We start from the raw sequence: 14,549 nt of genomic DNA, 5'->3' as shown, positions 1-14,549 counted from the left end.
CATGTCTATAATCTTAACCACTCAAGAGGCTGAGATGTGAGGATCCTGGTTCATAGTCAGCTTAGACAGATATTACCTGAGAGACTCTTTATTTCCAATCAACCAGCAAAAAGCTTAAATTAGAGGTATGGCTCCAATAGTAGAGTACTAACCAGGAGCAAAAAAAGCTGTGAGAAAGCACAGGTCATGTTTAAGCCACAGAGAAAAAATAATTTGAGTTCATTTACAAAAAAACCCTTTTTCTCCCAAGTAATTTTCACACTGATTATTCATGAATGAGACAAAGTATAGTTTTTAGTTTTTATCAGATTGTAGAATCCAGATTGTCCTGAGTTTACAAAGAGAATGGGGACATTTTCTTTGTTCTCATGCTCTGCAACAGTTAAATCAACATTGTACTTATAGTATCCACTCAGAGTTAAAGCATGCACATATGGAAGCTTAAATACTCTTTCGGTTAGCTCTTGTACACGTTTCCCATTTCTTCACGTTGCTGTCCACTTACATGCTGTCTCTTGATACTATTTTGATAATTTGTAATATCCTAAAAACTATGCATTTATGTCCTCAAATTTATTAGTGAAAATAAATCTTTGACATTTTGTGAGCCTAACCACTCACTTTAAAAAAAACAAACACAAAACAGCACGTATAGTAAGATCACTAGAGTGATTTTTAAGATAGCTAGTAATTTTTTTTAAGATAGCTAGAGTGACAGCACATATAGTAATCCTATCATAAACTAAAAGCAAATTCAAGAGCTAATTCTTTTACAAGTCCAACGAGGTAATTTGCTAACTATCTTTTTTTATATTTGTTTTTGAAACAGGATCTAGATAGGCAGCCCAACTTTGCCTCAAACTAGGCATCCAACTGCCTCTGCCTCCTAAGTACAGGGATTATAGGTGTGCAGAAACATATTCTGCTCATTTTTTCCTTTCCTTTTAGTTTTTCTTTAAATTTAATATTTATTTTGAAGTGGTTATATAAAGAGGTTTCAATTCCACATCCTTTTAGTTTCTTCTTACTTGGCCTAAGGTGTTACATTCATAATATTTTTCTGAGTTATGAATATTTTATTATAGTTTAGGTATAAATTCTTTTCTTCTTTTTCCTTTTTTGCCAATCCTGGGGCTTGAACTCAGGGCCTGAGCACTGTCCCTGGCTTCCTTTTGTTCAAGGCTGGCACTCTACCACTTGAGCCACAGTGTCACTTCCGTCTTTTTCTGCTTACGTGGTGCTGAGGAATCAAACCCAGGACTTCATGCATGCTAGGCAAGCTCTTTACTGCTAAGCCACTTTCCCATCATCCCCTAAAATTCCTTTCTGTGTGACTATTATTTACATACCTTTTCCAAGTTGAAACTGTCTTCTACTCGATTATCCTCTGAGTTGTCTGTATTCTTCTCATCATCCCCTTTATCTGCATTTGCAAATACAGAGGCGACTCGGACCACAGGCAGGGGCACATCTCGAGGAACAAACCTAACTGAGCTGATGGGCATGGTCCACAATTTAATTTTCTTAAAAGATTTGGTTTTGGCAGAATATCGTGATTCACACACAAAAACATCCTCATCTCGAAAGTTTTCTGGACATAATTTAAAGTATTCCTAGGAATAAGGTGGGGGAACATAAGAACAGAACTAATCATCAAGTAAACTTTTCTGAAAACTGACATAAAAGACAAAAGTAAATATTAACCTCAACCAAAGGTTAAACTACTGACTTTCTAGAAATTAAGGGGGAAATGTTCTTTCTTTTTTGCTGGTCCCAGGGCTCGAACTCTGTGCTTACACACTGTTCCTGAGCTCCTTCTTGCTCAAGGCTAGCACTCTACCACTTGAGCCACAGCCCACTTCTGGCTTTTTCTGTAATTAGAGATAAGAGTCTCATGGGGCTTTCCTGCCCAGGCTGGGTTCAAACCACAATCTTAAGATCTCACCCTCCTAAATAGCTAAAATTACAGATGTGAGCCACCAGTGTCTGACTTAGAGATACGTTTTTAGCTACAGAATGAATTTATTAACTATATATTCATTACTTTATAAGAATGGACAATTTCATCTAGCTTACTTTGAAAATATTAATATTTCACATAATTATAATGTTCCTTAAAGCTTTGGATAGGGCTTCTGTACTTCATACTAGACAGACATACAAAATATACAACTTATTATTTGAATACCAAGCTACTAATTTATAATAATTATCTTTCAGAAAATATCATTGTTACTGGGCACAGAAGCTCACGCCTGTAATTACAGCTACTTGGGGAGTAGTGATCAGGAAGCTCACAGTTCAAGGCCAGCTAAAAAAGTTAGCAAGATCCCTTATCAATAAAAAAGCCAGATGTGGCAGCTTGTTCCAGTGGTCTCAGCTACAAAGGTCACAGGCTGGTCCTAGGCAAAAAATCAAAAAGAACCAAAACATTCTTAAAAATTAGCCTAATGAAAGTAAAACAGGTTCTGTTGGGGGACAGGTACCAGTGGGAGGGAGAGGGTTGACAGAGAAGATAAGGGTGAATCGACTGAAGTAGTCTTTAATGCATGTATAAAAATAAAACAAACATGTTGGAACTGTTTTAGGAAAATAAGAGAAAAGATGAGGAGGATGGAGGAGGTGAGCTTGTCAAGAGAACATTGTATGTACATAGGGGGGGACATGGCTCAAAGAGATAGTTTGTCTTTTAGCAGAAATCTCTGAATTCAATCCTTATTACTGTCAAGGAAGAAAAGGAAGAAGGAAGGAAGGAAAAAAGGAAAAAAGGAAGGAAAGAAGGAAAGAAGGAAGGGAGAGAAAGGAGGGAAAGAAGGAAGAAAGGAAAGAGAGAAAAAAGGTTTGGCAATATTAAAAAAGTTAAGCAAATTGAATATAGTTTAACAGTGTAAGCAGCAAATGATCTTGAGGTAAGTTTCTTCCAAAACATTTATATATACCTATATAGACATAATTCAAAAAATAAAACAAAAACTCAGTTTAAATAGAGTTCTAAGTTTATAAATATTGTCTTTTAAATTTTTATTTATTTCTTTTTTTGCAGGTCTTGGGGCTTCAACTCAGGGCCTGGCTTTTGTCCTCAAGGCTAGCACTCCGCCACTTGAGTCATAGTTCTACTTCTCTTTTTTTTTTTGGTAGTCAATTGGAGATAAGAGTCTCACAGACTTTCCTGCCAGGGCTTCTAACTGTGATCCTCAAGTCTCAGCCTCCTGAGTAGCTAGGATTACAGGTGTGAGCCCACTGGTGTGTTTTAAAATTTTATTCCAGGGGGCTGGGAATATGGCCTAGTGGTAAAGTGCTCTGCCTCGAATACATGAAGCCCTGGGTTCGATTCCTCAGCACCACATATATAGAAAAAATAAAAAATAAATAAATAAAATTTTATTCCAAGGAAATGATCAATACTTCTGGAACTAATGATCTTCTTACCTTGACAAACATGACCACACATTTGCCTAGAATTTTACTAACAGGAACTTTATTATAATAGTCACTCTTAAAAACTTCTTTTTCTAGAAATTTTCTTGTAGCCAGGTGGAATGTTTCATTTGGCCGATAAAACCAACAGCCATATAACCATTTTTCACCTCAAAAACAGAGAGAATAATCATTAACAGATAGCACACATTCTTTACAAAGTAAGGAAATACTCTACCAAGTCATATGCCACTGTGCTTTCTAGGCAACTGTTTTTAATCTAATTACTAAAAAGAAATAATAGTAATAATAAAGTCCATCATGGAGGTCTAAAATTCCTAATTTTCCCCTAACATTAAAAGGCACATAATATATTAAAAAGAAAATATATTGATAAATATAAACCTTGACTGCTGTACATGCTTCAGTTAAGGATTAGGATATAGGGAAGGACATAAAAAGAATTGGATCACACTCTTGCCTGCTCTGGTTTCATTAACTTCTACTCATTCCTTAGCAAACATTAGTAGTATGAAAGGCCATTTTCTTGCCCATTTCTTTCTCTAGACAGGGCTTCATTATGTAACCCAGGCTAGCCTTGAACTCAGGAGCCTTTTGCCTCAGTCTACTGAGTACTAGCATGTGCCAGTACATGCTCATGTTTTCTTTCTTTTTGGGGGTGGTGATGATAGTAGTAATGATGCCCTTTTTTTTTCTCCCTTCCTTCTATCCCCCCCTTTCTTTCTTTGCTTTTGGGGTGATGATGATGTAATCTGAACTCCGGACATCACATTTGCTAGCCAGATGCTCAGTCACGTGAATCATTAAAGGTATTTTTCCTAGGAAGTCTTTTCAACATCAAATTTAAGCCAGTAATGACTAATGCACAGCTCATGTTCATTTGTTTGTATATTGGTGCCAGTATATTGGCACCAATTGGCTTCAAGAGTACTGGGTACTATCTCTGAGCTTCTTTTACTCAAGGCTAGCACTTTACCACTTGAGCCAGAGCTCTACTTCTGACTTTTTCATAGTTCATTGGAGGTAAGAGTCTCAAAGACTTTCCTTCCCTGGCTGGTTTTGAACCTTGATCCTCAGATCTTAGCTTCCTGAGAAGCTAGGATTAGAGGCATAAGCCACTGGTGCCCAGCTCAAGTGAGCTTTAAATAAGAATCATCTGAATAAATGGATGTCAATTAAACTTAGATTTCACATTTCTTCTGACAACTGCTAAACAGTGTTAGACCTTTAATGATTCATGTGAGTGAGCATCTGGCTAGCAAATGTGATGTCCTGAGTTCATGTTTGTTCTGGTCTTAAACTCAGGGTCTCTTGATTGAGCTTGTTTTCCAAACAAGGCTGATGCTCTACCACTTGAACCACAGATTCTTTTCCAACTTTTTGCTGGTTAACTGGAGATAAGAATCGTATGGACATTTCAGGTGAGTTACCGGCACTTGGGAGATCCAGTGTTTTTCATATGATGGGTGCTTAATTTATTGACACACTGAACAATTATATTCATTGTCACAACAGAACTATTGTTAGAATGTATAAAATATGTGATTTAAAATTTTCTTCCTGCCAGGCACTGGTGGCTCATGCCTGTAATCCTAGCTATTCAGGAGGCTCAGAGCTGAGAGTTTGAGTTTGAAGCTGTCCTAGGTAAGAAAGACTGTGAGACTCTTATCTTCAATTAACTACCGAAATAAAATAAAAGCCAGAATTGTCACTCTAGTGGCAGAGCACTAGCTTTGAGGAAAGACAAAAAAGCTCAGAGACAGCCCCTGAGTTCAGGCTCAGGCCCAGCAAACACATTCACTAAAAATACTTTGTTTTCTTCCCTAAGAAGCAAAGCACAGTAAAAGACATATCTCAACAAACAAGCTTGCTTACCAGCTGAATCTTCCCACAGTCTCTCAATACACACTATATGTGGTTGTAGGTTGGCTTCTGCAGGTTCCACATAGACATAATCTCCAACATGGTACATGCTGTTCTTAAAGCTACAGTCTTGGCTATATGTGCGATGTAAGCCTGAGAGGCCTGTAGCACCAGAGGAATCTTCACTCTTTTCAGCTTCTTGTGTTAAAAAAAGAAATATATACTCACTAAAATAGAATCAGACATAGTTTCAAAAACTACACCCTAATTTCTTTCTCTTTTTTTTTTTTTTAAAGAGTTTTGATGTGTAGTCCAGGCTGATTTTCTTGCCTCAGCCTTCCTAGCTGCTGAAATTAAAGGAGCAAGCCACCATGCCTGGTTACAATTAGTTCTTTGTTTGATATCCAAAGAGGTATGTTGAGAAAAATAGTATGATTTATACATTCTCAACACTTTCTATCCAAAATTGCTCCCGCCTTGGCCTTTTTTTTTTTTTTTGAGGTGAAGAAAGGTCTTGCTATGTTGTCCAGTATAGTCTCAAACTTACAGGATAAGGAAATCAGCCAAGTAGCTGAGAAAAACAGGTGTATGCCACCGATCTAGGCTCAAAATTGCCATTCAGAATCATAACCAATCACCATTAATTTAAATAAATACATAAAGATTCCAAAGAGTTGGGTGCTGGTGGCTTAGGTCTATAATCTTGGTTACTCAGGAGGGTAAGATCTGTGGATGGAAGTTGGAAGCCTGCTGGGGCAGAAAAGTTGGTGAGACTCTTCAATTTAACTATCAAAAAGCTGGAAGTGGATCTGTCATTCAAGTGGTAGAACACTCGCCATGAGCAAAGAAAGCTCAAAAAGAGTGCTCAGGCCCCGAGTTCAAGCCTCACATAGTCATTTTCAATAATTCAGAAAAGAAATATATGTATATCCCACAATGTACTATAAAACCAGATATACAAACACACATGTACACACATATACATACTTAAATATAACACGAATGATTTTCCCCAAGATAGAACCCTTTTTGGCAACTTTTAAAGAACTGGTTTTGTTGTATTTTCCTTTCAGCAGTTCTGTGACAGGATCAGACACCTAAATACTCACAACTGTAGTTTTAAATCAATAATCAACCAGGATGCATTTTTGTGTGTGGGTACTTGGACTTGAATTCAGGGCCTGACCACTGTCTCTTGGCTTTTTTGCTAGAGCTCTACCACTTGAACCACAATTCCATTTCTGGCTTTTTGCCCATTAGTTGGTGATCAGTCTCGTGGACTCTCCTGCATGGACTGGCTTTGAACTATAATCCCCAGATCTCAGTCTCTTGAGTAGCTAGAATTACACACATGAGCCATTGTTGCCAGACCTAACTAAGATGCTTCTAGGTACACATTTTGAAAAGACATTTGCCCCCTTTTTCTTTCTTGTTCTCTTATGTCCCTCCATACCCCATTCTCCATGTGAGGATAGTCAGGATATCTTTATAGCTTCAGACAAGAACACTACACTCCTTTCTTGATACTGCTGACCACAGGAGTAAAAGAACATTCAGGACAGTAAGGAATATAACCTGGAAAATTACCACCATGTCAGAAAATAAGGGGGTCCTCCAACACTGGAGTCATGCCACCATGTGCGCGCACGCATGTGCATGAGCACACGTGTGTATTCACACACACACACAATCCTGGGATTTTCCATTTGCCCCTTCCCTTACCCCCATGCACACATATGTGTGCTTCTTTCTGAGATAATACCTCAAAAAGTCCTTATTCTGATATCTTTATTTTTCTCCAAAACTCTGACCTCATTATTTGTAAACTGGCATTGAGAACAGCAGACTAAAGGGGGCTGGGAAGGTTTCTCACCCTGAATCCATGGACATTGGGGTACAGAGGAAGGCCTGTAGGAACATCTCTGTCCCAACTCTGGGATAGATACAACAGAGAGCAGGAAGAATAGACTAAAGAATTGTTCAAGCAGCTGTCAGAGCCAGATTAGCTCCAGGAAACTCCCATTTTCTCCCCTGTGGGCTGTTGCTGCTAAAGAAAAATCAGGGGGAAAGGTAGATCTAAATAAAGGTCAAGACATCTCGGCCAAGTTTGGGTAAGATCTGTCATGTGCACACCCAAACCCTTTGATTACACTAATTTGGATAGGACTCCATAGTGGACCTTCTGGCCCTTGGGGCCAGCCAGTATTGAGATTTAAGTTCAGAGCTTTGTACTTGCCAGGGCAGGTGCTCTACCACCTGAGCCACATCCTTAAGGCTCTCTTGTTTGTATTTTCTAATAAGGTTTCACTTTTTGTTTGGGTCAGCCTAGACTATGATCTCTTCCTGTGTAGCTGGGATGATATGCACACATCACCATGCTCACCTTTTTCCTTCCTGGTTGAGATGGGGAATCTCACAATTTTTTTTGACCTGGCTAGCTTTAAAACAGAATTCTCCTAATCTCTTCCTCCTGAGTAGCTAGGATTACAGGCATGAACCACCAAACTGGCTCTAAATAAAACCATTTAATGGTTCCAGAACAGGCTATCATTTTCAAATGGTTTTGTTTTGTTACAGATGGTTTTTGTTGTTGTTATTTATTTGCCAGTCATGGGGCTAGAAATCAGACCCTGGGCACTGTTCCTGAGCTTCTTTTTGCTCAAGGCTAGCACTCTATCACTGGAGCCACAGCACCACTTCCGGCCTTTCCTGTGTATGTGGTACTGAGGAATTGAACCCAGGACTTCATGCATGATAGGCAAGCACTCTACCACTAAGCCACATTCCCAGCCTTTGTTTCGCTTTTAATGATAATGTTTTGCCCACATTTTTGGTAACTTCCTCGGGATAACTTAGAATAATGAACTGACTAAAGTTGGAACAATTTTTTTTTTTTTTTTTTTTTTTTTGGCCAGTCCTAGGCCGTGAACTCAGGGCCTGAGCACTGTCCCTGGCTTCTTTTCTGCTCAAGGCTAGCACTCTGCCACTTGAGCCACAGCGCCACTTCTGGCCATTTTCTGTATATGTGGTGCTGAGGAATCGAACCCAGGGCCTCATGTATATGAGGCAAGCACTCTTGCCACTAGGCCATAATCCCAGCCCCAGTTGGAACAATTTTTAAGTGTTTTAAAAATGCACATTCCATGGAAAGAATATTGTTTGCACTTTAAATAAAAATGATTTTTATTCATGTGCAGCATGTAGACCAAGACGTGAGATTGCCCCCTTCCCTCAGGGATGGACCACAGATTCTGCCGGCATGGAAAGCATGATGGCCTTCTTCCAAGACAAGGCGGCTTGGGGCAACACGTCCTGAAGGATGGTGTCACTACTGTTTACAGTGGTCGATTAAAGCCACCTCAGCTGGTTAAGTCACCATTCTACAACTCTTCTAACTTCACCTTGTACAAGTTGAGTCTCCCGGAAATCTAGTCTTTTGAGGAGATAGGAATGTATCTGGCTTTCACCTGGCTTGAGGCTTTTCTGGTCAAATGAACAGAACCTTTACTTTGGTTCAATTGGCTATCCCTTTCACCCTGGCATTTCAAAAATCAAAGCCCTCTTCAACAATAGACAAAAACAGAATCTCAACGCCAGTGAGTCATTTGACCTCCAGGTTTACAGAAGAGCCATCATGATCCAATAAGGAGAACCTAAGGCCAGGAACAATTAAATCCCTCTGGCAAAGATGGCATAGAAAAACTGGGATGGCATCTAATATTATTCTAACAGGAAAAAGAGAGGTATGTGTTCTAATGGGGGAGGATGGCAGCGAAAGTTGAACATTCGTTCTAAAAAATACAGCCCCAGATGGAACCATCAACTAAAAATTCAGAGGTAAATGGCTCCCTTGCTTTGGAAGGCAATGTTGACCTCAATTCTAATGTCCCTCATTGTTGTAACTGAAACATGGCTTTAACTGGTTGCTGTGGGACTAATTCCTATGGAGACTAATATTTGAAGAAAAGAATAGAAAACAGAAGAGGGGGAAGAGGGAGAATTAAAAAAATAGTCATTTCTATTAAAGTATGTAGCTTAAAAATTCCAACAAAAATGGGACTAGAGCAATTTTGACTATATTTCTGGGAGCTTTCTCAGCTTTCTATGATAGAACAGATGCTTAAAGTGGATTTTTTTTCAGAGTCAAAACTGGGATCCACAAATGTTAAAAGATTATGGGAGATTTAAAGTCAAGAGAGAGTTTGTGAAATTGTTAAGAAAGTCTGATTCTTTTATTTGTCAAATATTTTCCCAGTATTTCTTTATTTAGCTGGTTATTTGCTTGCTGATTTATTGTTTTACCATTAGATAATATTGTGCTATCTTAGTTTAGTGACTTATACTTCTCTAGAAATGTACAGAATACTTTTATAGAAGCTGCAATAAAGGTCACTTATATCTTGACATCTCCAAAAAAAAAAATTCCTGCTTCAGACTGGTATGAAAAAGAGGAACTGCTTTGGGATAAAGACACACTTCAAGAAAAAGTAGAGGGTATGGGTATATTCTGAGATTACTTGTGTACTATTAACCTAATTTCAAAGTCAAACTGGTCAATCTCAAGCAGACGGTGATCCTGAGCTCAACCAATCTGAGCAGAGGCCTGCTGTGTTAGGGAGAAATCAGAGAGCAGCCTGTGAGCAGCCTCTGAGTGCTTGCTTGCCAGATTTTTGGCTGACAATGCACCCTTAGGGAGAAGTTAAGTTTGCCTTGCTGAGACAAGTTTTGTTTTGTTGTTGTTGTTTTTTTTTTTTTTTGGTTCGGTTGTGGGGCTTGAACTCTGGACCTGGGTGCTGTCCCTGAGCTCTTCAGCTAAATGCTAGTGTTCTACCATTTGAGCCACAGAGCCACTTCCAGTTTTCTGGTGGTTGGAGATAAGAGTCTCATAGACTTTCCCACCCAGCTGGCTTTGAACCATGATCCTCAGATCTCAGCCTCCTGAATGGCTAGGATTATAGGTGTGTGCCACCAGTGCCAGCATGAGACAACTTAAAACAACAACAACAACAACAACAACAACAACAACAACCCATTCCAAAATAATCTCTAAATGGCTACACCAATTTAAGTCTCTAAATACTTGGATATTAAGCCTTATAATTCTAATAGCTGACTTGACAAATCTCTGACATACAATATAGATCCTGAAGGTTCCTGAGAATTGGATACTAGTACAAATATAGTCAACTGGACTGAAAGGGGCTAAATACAAAACAAACACCTTCCTTGGAAAACCATGATTCTGAGGGCAAAGTGCTGAACCAAGAGGACTGTTTTGGGGCTAGAGGGCCAACAGGTGTTTATCCAGTGGATTTAAAAACTGTTTAGTAACATTGTCTTCCATCTTTCCCCTTATACCGGTATATCTGTAATTGTATATCCTACACATATCTCATTGTATTTAACTAGAGGACATTTTTTTTTTTTTAACAAGTCCAGAGAGGAATGGTGAACCAGGATGGATCATACCAGAGCCTCAAGCATACACATACTTCAGATGATTTAGATGGTGAGATCTGGGATTTCTAACCTGAGGATACTTAGGTGAGGTTTTGCTATTAGAATGATGTGGTTGTAGCACATGCCTAAAACACATGGAAGTGACTTTGGAAGTGGGAAGTAAGTAGAGACTGGAACAATTTGAGAAGCACAATAGACAGAGCCTATTTCCTAGAACAATCTAATAGAAAAGTGGACCTCAAAAACTTGGCAGCTACTCTTTCTTATATGCTGTTTAGTATCTATTGAGATTTTTCTGACTACTTCTTTTTTTTTGGCCAGTCCTGGGGCTTGGACTCAGGGCCTGAGCACTGTCTCTGGCTATTTTTTGCTCAAGGCTAGCACTCTGCCACTTGAGCCACAGCGCCACTTCAGGTCATTTTCTGTATATGTGGTGCTGGGGAATTGAACCCAAGGCTTCATGTATATGAGGCAAGCACTCTTGCCCACTAGGCCATATCCCCAGCAAAGGAAATTCTGACTACTTCTGTTTTGAGTTCCAGTTCAATTGTACAGCAGTCTGTCAGCATACTCTATGTGATTTGTATTCTATTAAAGCTGTGATAAGGGCATTATGAAAAAACAACAACTTGGCAGCTGAAAGCTCAAAGGAAATGAGGAATTTCCTCGTGTATGGAGAAAGAAAATCCTTATACAGTGGCAAAAACCTAATTGGAATTGCATCCTGAAGTTATTAGGATTCTCTGCCTTTTGGGCAGTTCTTTTAGTTATCTTTCTTTTTTTTATGAGTAAGATTGTAATTGGATATCATCACAGAGTTACTTCTGTGTTACCTTAAAAAACAATCTCGGGGGCTGGGAATATGGCCTACTGGTAAAGCGCTTGTCTCCTATACATGGCTTAGGTTAGATTCCTCAGCACCACATATATAGAAAAAGCCCGAAGTGACTCTGTGGTTCAAGTGGTAGAGTGCTAGCCTTGAGCAAAAAGAAGCCAGGGACAGTGCTCAGGCCCTGAGTCCAAGCCTCAGGACTGGCAAAACAAAAACAAAAACAAAAACAAAAAATCTCGGAACCTACAATCACATATGATCTCAGGTTTTGCCATTAAACTAAAATTTTCATTTAAAACCTTACAGGCATCAAAGAATTGGCTGTCTTTGACTATCCCATACCTCTCATTTTGCAACTCACAGGTCTGCGTGAGTCAGTATTTAAGATCTATCATATTTTCTTTCTGTTCTCTTGAATAGCTTTTCACAATATGCCAAAGATAATTGGACCAGTTTCTGTCAGTTTTCTTTTAAGTTACTTGGTGTTCCAAATTCTAAAGAATTTTTTTTCGAATTCATCTAATCTCTTTATGCACTTGTTTCTATCAGAAAGGTACTTTTTATAGATTAAAAATGCCTAGCCAAAATGGCTAAGTACTGCTGGGCTTGAGAATTAAAACTCATCTCTAGTTATCTTTATTTCTATTTGTGTCATCCTACTTCTTGGGTGCTTTCTTCAAACTGATATTCTATTTATTTTTTGAATGTTTCCTTTATGCCCTATTTTAACATACCACAGCATTCACTCTGTCTGTGTGTGTGTGTGTGTGTGTGTGTGTGTGTGTGTGTGTGTGTGTGTGTGTGTGTGTGTGTGTGTGTGTACTGGGGCTTGAACTCAGGGCCTCACATTCTTGCTTAAATTTTTTAAGCCTTTTTTTGTTATACTAGTTGAGCTACACCTGCACTTCTGGCTTTTTGCTGGCTAATGGGAGATAAGTATCTTACATGATTTTCTACATAGCTAAGATTACAGGCATGGGCCAGCAGCATCCAGCTTGTTTTGTTTTGAGACGAAGTGTCACTGTGTAGCTCAGAGTGGCCTGGCTCTTGCTATGTAGCTTAGGCTGGCTTCCAATCCCTAATCCTGTTGCCTAAACCTCCTAAGAGCTGGGATTACAGGAAGACTCAGCATGTCTAGCTTTAATTTAAAGTATAGAGTCTAATGACTTTTAGTATATTATTAGTTTAAAGACACTGTGGTAAAATATGTAGTATAAAATTTACCTTTTTTGGGCTGGGAATATGGCCTAGTGATAGAATGCTTGCCTAACATACATGAAGCCCTGGGTTCAATTCCTCAGCTCCACATAAATAGAAAAAGCCAGAAGTGGCGCTATGGCTTAAGAGCTAGAATGCTAGCCTTAAGCAAAAAGAAGCCAGGTACAGTGTTCAGGCTCTGAGTCCCAGTCCGTAGGACTGGCAAAAAGAAAATTTTTTTTTTACCTTTTTTGTTGGATATAACTGGCTTACATTTGTAATCCTAGCTACTCAGGAGGCTGCAATCAAAAGATTGCAGTTTAAAACCAGCCTGGGCAAGAAAGTCCATTAAACTCTTATCTCCAATTAAGCACCAAGAAACTAGAAGTGGCATTGTGGCTCAAAGTGGTAAGAGTGCTAGCCTAGAGTGAAACAGCTCAGGAAGAGCACCCAGGCCCTGAGTACAAAAGAAAAAAAAAAAGAAAAAAAAAGTTGTTTTTTAAAAAAAACTTTACTGGCTTCTTGGATTTTACCTGGTTCTCTTCACCAGGTTTCCCAGCCAGTCAGGAATGCACAAGACAGAGTTTATCTCAGCATCCCTTCTATAGCTCTCTAGTTTTCAGTATATTTCTTAACATGCACTTTAGGTTACCAAAGCTATAGATTCAACTCCATTTATTTCCAAGTCTACTATTTTCATGGCAAAGATGTAAAAACCTATCTCCGATAACCCCACTCCCCCCACCCCCCACCCATTCTGAACAAGGACAACTGTTCTGCCTAGAGTACCTCTGTCCTGAGAAACTGGCTATTTTCACTAGCCAGCTTCCTTTTTTAATATATACCCTCACTTATCAGAAATTGCTTTAAATAAAGTCATTTTGTTTTCCTGCCTAAGAGGAAAAACACCACAAGTTTAATGCTAAAGACAAATATAACTTTAGTAAAGTCATTTATTTCTAGGTATATAAACTCAAATACACATGCAGAAGTGGTCAAATTTGTAACAAAAAGATCTCATTATCAAAATATTTGTAAAGTCTGATGAATGACTCAAAGTTAAGATTTGTATGTGGGGCACTGTTCTTGACCTTTTGGGCTCAAGGCTAATGCTCTACCATTTTAGTCACAGCATCACTTCTGGATTTTTGGTGGTCAATTGGAAATAACAATCTCACAGTCTTTCCTGCCTAGGCTGGCTTTGAACCATGATCCTCAGATCTCAGCCTCCTGAGTAGCTAGGAATAGAAATATGAACCACTGGCGCCTGGCTCAAAGTTAGATATTTTAAAATTTATATGAATAAAACCAAACTTTCCCCCAAGATATGAGGTTAAAACCAGTATTATTATCTACTCAGTTTGCACACAGTATCTAAGAGGAAAGCTATGATATCTGATGTGGTAGTAATTTGAAGTAGTAACTGTAGAGAATGTGTGCTCTAGCTCCAGCTGGGCCCTTCAAATTGTCATCTATGTTATGACAATATGAAGAGGTATTAGGTTCGCATACTTGTCAATTAATTATTCCTTAGAACAGTTGTGCCACAGACAACTTTGAATCTTTTTTAATACCCGTACTGGGGTTTGGGCAGTTTGGCAGTTTGGCAGTTTCCCTTAGCTTTTTTGCTTATCTGGTACTCTATAAGTTGAGCCACAGCTCCACTTTGGCTTTTTGCTATAGATAAGACTCTCTCAAATTTGTCTTCAGATCTCAGCCTCCTGAGATTATAGGCATGAACCACTAAGCCTGGCTCTGT

General features: G+C 38.9%; 1 protein-coding gene across 17 annotated transcripts in view; it reads right to left on the bottom strand.

The window, feature by feature from the left end:
- Positions 1-14,549, bottom strand: part of Pbrm1 (polybromo 1) — a 112,989-nt gene that overhangs the window by 28,221 nt on the left and 70,219 nt on the right. For all 17 annotated transcript variants that reach the window (XM_048355860.1, XM_048355844.1, XM_048355852.1 and 14 more), the window contains 3 exons: positions 5,314-5,499; positions 3,430-3,587; positions 1,350-1,613 (listed from right to left, as the gene is read on the bottom strand). In XM_048355860.1, coding sequence (XP_048211817.1) covers positions 1,350-1,613; positions 3,430-3,587; positions 5,314-5,499 — 608 coding nt within the window. The remainder of the gene's footprint in view (positions 1-1,349; positions 1,614-3,429; positions 3,588-5,313; positions 5,500-14,549) is intronic.

The sequence above is a fragment of the Perognathus longimembris genome, chromosome 10, assembly GCF_023159225.1.
Source record: "Perognathus longimembris pacificus isolate PPM17 chromosome 10, ASM2315922v1, whole genome shotgun sequence".
NCBI classification, from domain to species: Eukaryota; Metazoa; Chordata; class Mammalia; order Rodentia; family Heteromyidae; genus Perognathus; species Perognathus longimembris.
Note: the sequence above shows the minus strand (reverse complement) of the source record. Positions and strands in the feature narration are given on the sequence as shown.